Source organism: Antrostomus carolinensis, unplaced genomic scaffold (genome assembly GCF_000700745.2).
Source record: "Antrostomus carolinensis isolate BGI_N321 unplaced genomic scaffold, ASM70074v2 scaffold14072, whole genome shotgun sequence".
Classification (NCBI taxonomy): Eukaryota; Metazoa; Chordata; class Aves; order Caprimulgiformes; family Caprimulgidae; genus Antrostomus; species Antrostomus carolinensis.
Genome location: NW_010297693.1, coordinates 1,312 through 11,104, shown reverse-complemented (window position 1 = coordinate 11,104; position 9,793 = coordinate 1,312). Strand labels below are relative to the sequence as shown.

Genomic DNA, 9,793 nt, shown 5'->3' with positions numbered 1-9,793 from the left:
GCTGGAGCGTGTCCAGAGAAGGGAACGGAGCTGGGGAAGGGTCTGGAGCACAAGTGTGCTGAGTTCCCTTGTGGCTGAGGGAACTGGGGGTGTTGAGCCTGGAGAAAAGGAGGCTGAGGGGAGACCTTGTGGCTCTGTGCAAGTCCCTTGGAGGAGGGTGGAGAGAGGGGGGGGTGGGTCTGTTCAACCAAGGAACAAGGGACAGGACAAGAGGAAATGGGCTCCAGTTGTGTCCAGGGCAGTTGAGATGGGATGTGAGGAAGAATTTCTTTGCTGAAAGGGTTCTGAGGCATTGGAAGGGGTTGCCCAGGGCAGTGGTGGAGTCCCCATCCCTGGAGGGATTGAAGAGTGGTGTAGACATAGTGCTGAGGGACATGGGTTAGTCATAGGGGACTGGTCAGTGTTGGGTTCATGGTTGGACTTGACGATCTCAAAGGGCTTTTCCAATCCAGGCCATTCTGTGGCTCTTCCCAGCAGTGGCACAGTGTTTAACTCCTCTTAAGCTGCCTCAGAGCTGAGCTTTGCAGCAGGACGGGGCAGGATGACACTTGGCACAGCCACCGCGCCAGCCCAGGATCCACACGGACCGAGGCCGTTCACCTCCCGTACCGGCCAGATGAAAATCTGTTTTCCTCCCCCAGTTCTTGGTTTCATTTTCCTTTGTTTCTTTGTATCTGCACCATATTGTCTTGTCCCTGGAGTCATGTGCCAGTTATTTTTGTTAGAACCCCTGAATTGAAGAACTCTTTACAATGCAGATCACTGGACGTTCACGTCAGTGGTGTTTGTTATAGATGTAGGAACAATCTAGTATTAAAAAAATGCATTTTCAGAGAAATCGAAGCAATTTACCCTATAGCTGGCACGGCTCTCAAAGGAAAACTTGGTTGACTTCTCAGTTTATATCTCAAAGCATTGGCCAGGAGCAGCATGAGGTCCTTAGCACTCCAGAGTGCTGCCCACAAACATCTCCTCTTTAATAGAGATTTGGCTCCCAGAGAAAAGAGATTTTTGAATGCTGTGAATGACCTGAGTTACTGCAGGGTGAAACTTGTCATCTTGGCAGCCAAGAGGCTTTGTTGCCACTGCTGATCAGGAAAAGGGTTGTGGAATTTGTCCTTCTAGTGGAAACTGGTTGAATCATATTAGGGCATTTTATTGATGTTAGTCAGAAATGAGTGAAGAAAAGAGGAAAAAGTTGGATGACTCTTTTTCTTCTTTTATATACTTATATGTTCTTTTATATATGTACTTTTTAACATTAAGCTGCACTCTGTGCCACTATTACTGTCCTCCTCCTGTTAAAAGTGGGGTTTTAATGGTGATTATGGGCTAAGAGGAGTTGTATTTCTAGGAGTGTTGACTGCAACTCTTTCAAGCTTCTTCAATGATGTGAAATTGTATTTTGCAGGTGCCACAGACAAAGCCGGCTCCAGAGACACCCAGGTTGGTTGATCTTCTTTTAAGGGAAAAACCCATTTCTTCTTTTAAGGGAAAAAAAAACATTTTTGGCTGGATTTTTATAAATTACTGGCTGTGTTTGCTAATGTTGTGTTTGATGGTATAGCTCTGAAAAAAACCCCCTCCTTCCTGGGTGTGTTAAATCATAGCTACACAGTGTCTGTCTGAGCTCACCCATTTTATTGCTCAAAAGAAATCTGGTTTGGGCTTTTCACCTCTTCTCCAGCACTTAAACATGTCATGGTCAGCTCCTCTGATCTTCTTTTTTCATTTATGAAAAGCATTAATGATCTCAGGGTCCTGTCACACCTCTGTAGTGGTCACCAGAGCTGTGGCAGTGTGTCAAGGGACTGTAAAATGACATAACATTTCCCATTAATTTTAAATCCCTGTGATCTCGTTTTTGCAGCCAGCTGTGGTCCACCTTCAAGGCCAAGGCTCAGCCATCCAAGTGAAGAATGGTAAGGATCTCATCATATTGGCAGTTACTCAAAAGAGTCCATCCTGCTCCCATAGCCTTGTATCTCGGTCTAAGTCCATCCTATATCATGGGTCCTTGATTACCCCAACTGTTGGCCTCCTCTCATGACAGTTTGGTTCCCATGGCCAGACCCTCTCAGAAGAGTCTTCTCTTGAATTTCCATCCCCATTTCCTCTGCACTCCTATTTATCTCTCAGATTCTCTCTGTCCTGTGCATCCCACTAATTCTGTCCCAGTGAATCTCCCTTCTCCTTGACCTCCAGACACATGATGTGCCTCCTCCAGCCTGCTGTTGTATCATCAGTTTTCCTCAGCCCTTCCATGGCCAGCCTTCTTTCCCACTTTATTTTAAGCCCTCAGTGTATCCTTTTCCTTTCTCAGCCCCATTAGCCCATGTTTTCCTCCAGTTTTCCCAGTAATTTATGGCAGGGGAAGGCACAGCTGGAGTGTGAGGACAGAGGTACATGTCCATCAGCTCCTCCCACGTTACGCTGCACACACAGTCCCTTGGTCACCTCTACCCCCACCAAGAGCCTTTAAGCTCAAGTCCTGCTGAGCCATTTCACATCCACAAGCAGTTCTTTGCTCTCCTCCTTCCTCCCCGGATCCCTATGCAATTTCTGCTCAAGTTCCTGCTCTTCTTGCCAACAGCTGGGTCTCATTCATGAGCTGCTGTCTCCCTGCTCATGATGTCTGGCTGTGCTGGAGAGGAGTTGGCTGGCTTGTCCCCAGCCTGTGTCACTGCGTGCAGCTCCCTGGGGAGCCCTGGGGCACGTACCCTCATCCCAGCCCTTCAGGGCTGCAGCTCCCAAGGGTTGGTGCAGCAGGGATGGGGCTGCAGGACCCCTTGTCCCCCAACTTCCACCACATGCGTGGGATGATGAAGGCTGGCCAAGGCTTCTGTTGAAAGGCAGTTGCTCTCTTTCAGCAGATGTGAGGTGTGGGAGCTGAAATTTGTCATGGTTAGAAGTTGGGGGAGGGAAAAGCTCCCCAAAACAAAAAGGAGACAGACCGTTCCTAGGAACAATACGAGGGAGAAGACGCTGTTTTGCTTACGTTCAGAAATGATCCTTTTATTAACGGGGAGCCTGTATGTTTACAGAGCGTACGCTGCTCTCCGAGAGGGGACTTGCCCTGGCAGCGTAATTCCCTGCTGCTCGGGAACAATCTGCTGCTGGGAGCCCTTAATGCTGTCCAGCTGACAGCACCACAGCTCAGCCTGCCTGCTCTGCAACGGGCTGAGCAGCAGCCGAAGACAGGGAGGCAAAGAGTTGTGTTTGATAAACAAGGTACCTACAGAGCACAGCCCCGTTCTGGGCTCGTAGCAAAATGTGTCCTCTGGACCTGCTCGTTGGCTCATCCAGAGAACAGAGATCTGCTCGTGTTGTCACTTCTCCCACTGGCTCCATTGCCAGAGGACTTGGGTGATGGATCTCTCAATCCCTGAGTGCGTTGAGGACCCCAGTTAGGGGTTAATGTGGTGTGACGTGATGCAGTGTTGTACTTTTGTTGTTATTTTGGCTTTTGAAAACCTAGGAAATGTACTAACAAAGCGTTTGTTAAAAATAATGCTAGTTACAAAGTCAAGAATGTTGAAGTCAAGGAATACCAGAATTAAAATCGATTGTGTAACCCCAAGTTGGCCTCCGTGCAGAGATGGGTCCTGAGAGACGGGCTCATCACACGATTTTTTCCATAATATTGTTGTCTCCTTTGCTGCAAGGACTAGTTTTCTTCTAGGGCTGATCCCAAGGCTTAAAGTGAGGGTGAAAGGCTGCATCTTGGCACTTCTGCTGAGAACATCTTCCAGCCCAGCAGCACTGAGAGGGCCACAGACAGATTGGCCACATGTAGTCCCATTCCCACGAGGACAGGAATGACCCTTGTCATCCTAGCTTTACTGTGGTCCTCAAGGACGTACCTGTTGACGTGGTCTTCAGCACACTGTCTGTTGAAGCTCTGCTTTGTTTAGTGTGGAGGCTGGGTAGAGAGGTGTGGGGAGGGGAATAAATAAGATGGAAAGGAAGGAAGGAGAGGAAGAGGAAGCAGAGGAAGAGATTTAATGGTCTCAAGGCTAGGTGATGTCAGTTGAGGAGGATCTTTCTTGGACAATTGGATCCTGGTCCTACCTCTGCTGCAGAGTTTTTTCCATGATACCAGAGAAGTCACCAGTAACAAAGCTTTTACAAGGACCATGAAGAGATGGACCTCACCTGAAGAAACGCTGTTATAATCACAGCTGCAATAAGTCATTTAGGATTTGTGGCTGAACGTACAAAAATAATGTGAAAAATCAGCCCCTGGCCCCTCAGGTGAATTAAGAAACTTATCAATCAACTTATCAAACTTACCTTACAGTCCTGGGGATGAACATAGTGTCCTACCAAAGGCTGCACACCACTTTTCAAGGATGAGGAGAACTACTCTTGACTAGGACAAGTAGAGATGTAAATCAATTGTGATGTGCCCTGAACAAATCGGGTGTCCAGCAGCAAGGGATGGTATGATTAGAGCTGTAGAGAGGAGTCCAAATTAACACCCCGTAGTCTTTAATTCTGGGATTTTCTGACCGAGTTACTTGACTATTCAGCTTGAGTCTGTGACAGAAGTTGTGTGTGAAACCTTGCAATGTCACTGTATTGCTGTGCTCCTGCGCTTTTCCTTCTGACGGGTACTGAGTGACTGCCGTTTTCTCATACTGAGATCTTTCAGGTGGAGTCCTCAATGACTGGTCTCGCATCACTATGAACCCCAAGGTGTTTAAGCTGCATGCCCGCAGTGGGGAGCTGGAGGTACTGGTGGACGGCACATACTTCATCTATAGTCAGGTAGAAGTGAGTACGGTCCTAGGCCTAACTCCTATTCTTGTGTTCCAATGGAAGCCTTGCATGAACCACGAGAGGGCTCCAGACAACTACCAAATGCCAAGAACTTGTATGTCCTTTTAACCACTTCGTGCTCTAGGAGATGTGTGTCGGAGGAAGACGTTAGAGTTTCGAAGTGCAAGGTCACACCTTTCGCCGTGACACCGGCTGCGAGAGATTAGTTCCCGAAACACAGGCGCAGACGCCCAGCCAGATCCCACATGCCACCAATGCCTTCCTTTTAATCCTCCATATTGGCCTTGTAGTCATTCACCAGCACATCTAAACCTCCCTGCAGAACAAGGGGCCCAGCAGGACACTAAGCTCTGTGCTTTAAAAGAGACATAAGACCAAAACCCTGACAACTTGAGATCCTTGCGAAGCCATGTCACTCTTTGTAAGCGTAGGACTCTTGGTCCTGGGTGGCTTGGCCAAACTCCAGCTCAGGTAACTCCATTTTGCCTCCCCCTTCTTCATGTAGCTTCAGACCAACACGACGCACCAGCAACCACATTGTGTGGTGGGATGGTTCAGCTGCTGCTTTAGTTGGTAGCAGCGATGGATGTACGGACCTGCTTCTGTAAAAAGGGCTAAACAAGGTAATAAATTATTGTGTTGTGATTGAGTAGGCAGATAATTGAGGCATCGTTTCCTCTCCCCATTCAAATAAGATGCAGGAGATGGACTGTCATTTAACACAGTGCTCCCAGTATCTTGCAGATCTCTGAACAGAGTTGCTGGGCTGTGTGTGGAGTACGAGCCGTGAAGCTCTCCCCAGCCCTTCTGGAGCATTCAGGTTGTCCATTCACCTGTGGACTCAAAAACTGTCCAGGTTCTGGGACAGATTTTAGCAAGACAAGAGGGTTTCTATGTAACAACCACAGTTAAGTGACTTCCACCTTGCTCCATTGCTGATATCACCTCCTGCTCATGATTTACCTCCAGTCAGTTGCCAGCCCCCCTGGGACTGTACCAAGTGGGATATAAAGTGGGCTGTGGATGTCGAGTTTAGTCCTCTTCCATGGAACTGGTTACGTGTCTGGTTTGGATGGGGACAGGAAAAATAACTCTACATGAGCCAAAGTATAATTTCCCGAGTGGTTACTGCTAATTGCTGGCCACGGCTTTGTGCCTCTGAAGCCTTTGTCATTTGTAGTCCATCAAGGGGAAAGGGGACTCAGTTTTGTGTAGCTTCTGTGGCTGCAGGGTGTAGACTAAGAAGAGCTAGCAGGTACATCCAAAACAGCTCATTTTCTTCCATCAGGAAGAAGCAGCTCCCTGAGAGTGACTTCTCCTTGGACAGGTCTTTGTCATGCATCTTGTAGTTCTTCAGAATCAGTGTGTGGGAGATGGCTAAGCAATGAGTAATGGAGTCATGGGGGACACCCAGGTGCTAGATGTAGGAGTTCAGTCAGTACAAACACTAGAAGGTCACTTGCTTCCAAGCTGTGGAGGTTGGGAGAGCTTCTTCCCTGTAATAGCTTAAACCTTTGAAAGCACCTCAAGTCCAATTACAAAGGCAGCAACTCCCAGTACATCTTAGGGCATTTTTGATGTCAACACTAAAGGAGGCTCATGGGACCCAGAAAGCAGGACTTGCCAGGTAAGTGAAAGAGGACTTCAGTTCAAATGTTTCTGTTTGTCGGATGAAAAGTTGTTTGTAGCAGATAGGGTTGGCTGCACCTTTCTGTGACCAAACTTGTGCAGGTTTGTAATTTTTTCCTGTAATAAGCAGGGTCTAGGGTGAGGATTCGTAGCTCAGCCTTAGACACATGGATTCACGGACACTTGCATGCTTGTGTCAGGAGGAAGTGGAATACCAAGTTTCCTCATGGTTGGTTGGTTTGAGGTTCTTTCTGCCTTGCACAAGTCAACTTCCCATGAATATAAGATGTCCTGGGGCCAAGGAAGGGATCTTTAGTGGAGGGAACAGATATATACACGTTGAAAAGGAAGGTGGACTTGTTCCTGGTGTGCAAATACACTCCCTAATATCTCTCTTCTTCCTGCTTCACATCAGGTATACTACATAAACTTCACAGATTTTGCCAGCTATGAGGTGGTGGTGGATGAAAAGCCCTTTCTGCAATGCACTCGGAGTATTGAGACCGGCAAGACCAACTTCAATACCTGCTATACAGCTGGGGTCTGCCTCCTCAAAGCCAGGCAGAAGATCGCTGTGAAAATGGTCCATGCTGACATCTCCATCAACATGAGCAAGCACACAACATTCTTTGGGGCCATACGCTTAGGAGATGCCCCAGCATCCTAGATGAACTTGGCACGTCCAAGGATAACTCACAGAACTGCACAGTGCTGCTGTTCATAAGCGTATCAGTATTTCAGGGGGTTCTGTAATCCGGCCATAAAGAAAACTGATCCAGAGCTATTTATTCCTATATGTGAATGCAGGAAGCACAATTGTCTTCTGTGACTTGCATGGAGACTCGGATCGAAAAAGCTAGTTGACAAAGCGTGGTGAGGAAGCAAAGGCTGTTGTGTCTGCCTTGTCTCAGTATTTCAAGTATTACTGCACTGATACTCGGCTCTGTGATGGTCACACGAGGCTTGCTGAGAGCGGGGTGGGTCTCTGCTTTGATGTTGCACTAGCAAGAGCATCCCAGGCAGTAGCGGGAGAAAACAAATGTCCAAATTGTCCTATCCAGGTACTCCTGCTTCTGCACGCTAACGAAAGCAAGAAAAAAGGGGTTTTTCTGGTTTTCTGCCTTCCCAGTTTGAACTGGAAGGGGCACGGGGTGCGAAGGGAGGTGGATAAGACGGGGTGGTCAGTGGTGTTTACATTCATCCTCAGGAGTGCGAGCGAAGAAGGCGAAGGGCCTCTACTAGAGCTTGGAGCAGGCTGCCCGAGCAGTCAGTGCGGGAGGAAGATGAATACTTCACTAGAGCAGGCTTAGCAGATAGGAAACTGCCTCCACATTCCACACATCACCAAGTCCCCAAGAAAACGCCGATTCCCGGTTCCAGCGCCTCTGCTACTTTCAGCTCCTGCCATGACCATGAACCCAGAGGTATACCTTCATGACCATGACCCCAGAGGTACACCTTGCCCTAACGGGGGCTGCCTCAAAGTACTGCTGCTGTTAACAGCAAATTTGTGTTTTGTTGGGGTTTTGGTTTGTTTTGGGTTTTGGTTTTGGTTTGTTTTGGGGGTTTTTTTGGGGTCTTTTTAATTAATATTTTGCAAACCAGAACACATTTCTACAGGCTTGACCGAGCCGCGTAGAGCAGACACAAGTACTTGTGAAAACACTCTGAAGAGGTTTGTCATGTTTAAGAATAAAATATTCAAACAGGATTTTTTTTAATTTTTTTTTTTTCTGTTTTAATAGCAACTGTCCTGCTTTTAGATGCGGTTTTTATCCTTTCCCCCCCCCCCCCCCACCCCTTTCCTTTTTGGCACCCTCCTACCTAAAATGCTCTAATAAGTGGTGATGGAGTCTCTAGCAAAGAAATTTGTATTTAAAAAGTCTGGTCCAGCGTGAAGTCACCACTTTTTCTTTTCTCTGAGCCCTGCTGAGTCTAGTCATAACTCGATTTCTGGTGACTAAGAGAAGAGCTGGGACACTATTGTTTCTTTTGGCTTCTTGAGCAACTCTCTCCCGTTACCTCCCCTCAACTGGGGAGATCTAAAGCTATAAGATGTGCTGGAGCTGAGGAAGAGGCCGAAGCGCTAATTGCTCTTTTGTGTCATGCCTCGCTTTGTTCTTGGTTGTGTTGGTTGGGTTTTGTTGGGTTTTTTGTTTTGTTTGTTGTTTTTTTTTTTTAAATGGGTTTCTTTTCAGAGCATGTTTTGTTTTTTTTTTTTCTTTAAAAACTAAAGAGGGTAGTGAAGTTTCAGCAGATGTAGCAAATGGCACAAGTCCTACACCCATGTCTTGGTGGTGACCTCCACTTCCAAGCTGAGGTGGCTCAGGGTGGTCACTTGCAGGGACCTGGGAGCGGACGTGTCTCAGCACCGCGCCGGAGCGACTGATCTGACCGCAGAAGGGTCCACCCTGGCTGGAGAATTCTTGGCTCCATCGCTTTTCCCCCATCCGTAGCGAGTGATCTCACTTGCCAAGTGTTGCAGTTATTGGGAGATAAATATTTCTCGGGGGCACCCAGCTTTGGCTGCAGCTTGGCTATTCACAGGAGGCGTGCAGTTTGTAAAATAACTACATGAAAAATTGCCTGCTATTGCTTTTTCAATATGTTCTCCTCCTTTCTAGCCTTAACATGTTGGACTAGCAAGAGCCTTAGGGGCACTTAACTAGTCTTTGTGGTTTATTTCCTTTAAAAATGGATTAAGAAGGACATGTTCCTCTGACAAGAATGAATCGGGACAACTGTGTGTAGTGAGAACATTAAGCAAATCATTAACAGAATTGCTTTAGAATACAGCCTGAACTGCAAGACTTGGGGGCAGGCATCAATAACGCACTGGCTTGGGAGAACGTGATGGATGGAGTTTGCATTCCTGGTCCCCCACTGGCAGGATCTGTGATCTGCTCCTGACTGTGGCCGCGGGCAGGAGGAGGCAGAGGGAGAACCCTTCTCTCTACAAGCCCCACGCGTCGCTGTCGGGTTCCCTCTCTGGCATGTGCCTCTGGGATGCGGGAGGAGAACAGAGCAGGAGCAGTTCCTGCCGTGGGAGGTGTTAACGGGCTTTTTCCGATGCTTGAGTTACACCAAAGCGTGGAGGAGTTGGAGTTGGAGAGCAGAGAGTACCTGTCTGCAGGTGGCTGTGTTCATCCCTGGGGTGAGTGGGTGGATCACCACTCCTGTAGCAGCTGTGGGGAGTCTTTGTACATGAAACTCTTTGGCCTCTCTAGCAGCAGGTTCTCCTTGATGAAGTGTTACAGTGCAGGTCACCTAGGCTGTAGCATAGCTGCTTCTGTATGAAGCTTCTTCAGGTGATGTCCTACCATCTTTGGTGCCTCTTCCCTTTAACTGGAGCTGAAAAGGCCTGGAAGCAGCTCAGAGGAGG

At 47.8% G+C, this 9,793-nt stretch overlaps 1 protein-coding gene across 1 annotated transcript in view; it reads left to right on the top strand.

Annotated features, from left to right (window-relative positions):
- The window catches only part of EDA (ectodysplasin A), a 14,585-nt gene extending 7,016 nt beyond the window's left edge, over positions 1 to 7,569 (top strand). The window contains exons 4-7 of the mRNA XM_029083556.1: positions 1,412 to 1,446; positions 1,871 to 1,922; positions 4,655 to 4,770; positions 6,827 to 7,569. Of these exons, the coding sequence (XP_028939389.1) occupies positions 1,412 to 1,446; positions 1,871 to 1,922; positions 4,655 to 4,770; positions 6,827 to 7,078 (455 nt within the window). The 3' untranslated portion in view covers positions 7,079 to 7,569. The remainder of the gene's footprint in view (positions 1 to 1,411; positions 1,447 to 1,870; positions 1,923 to 4,654; positions 4,771 to 6,826) is intronic.
- The last annotated feature ends 2,224 nt before the right edge of the window (positions 7,570 to 9,793 follow it).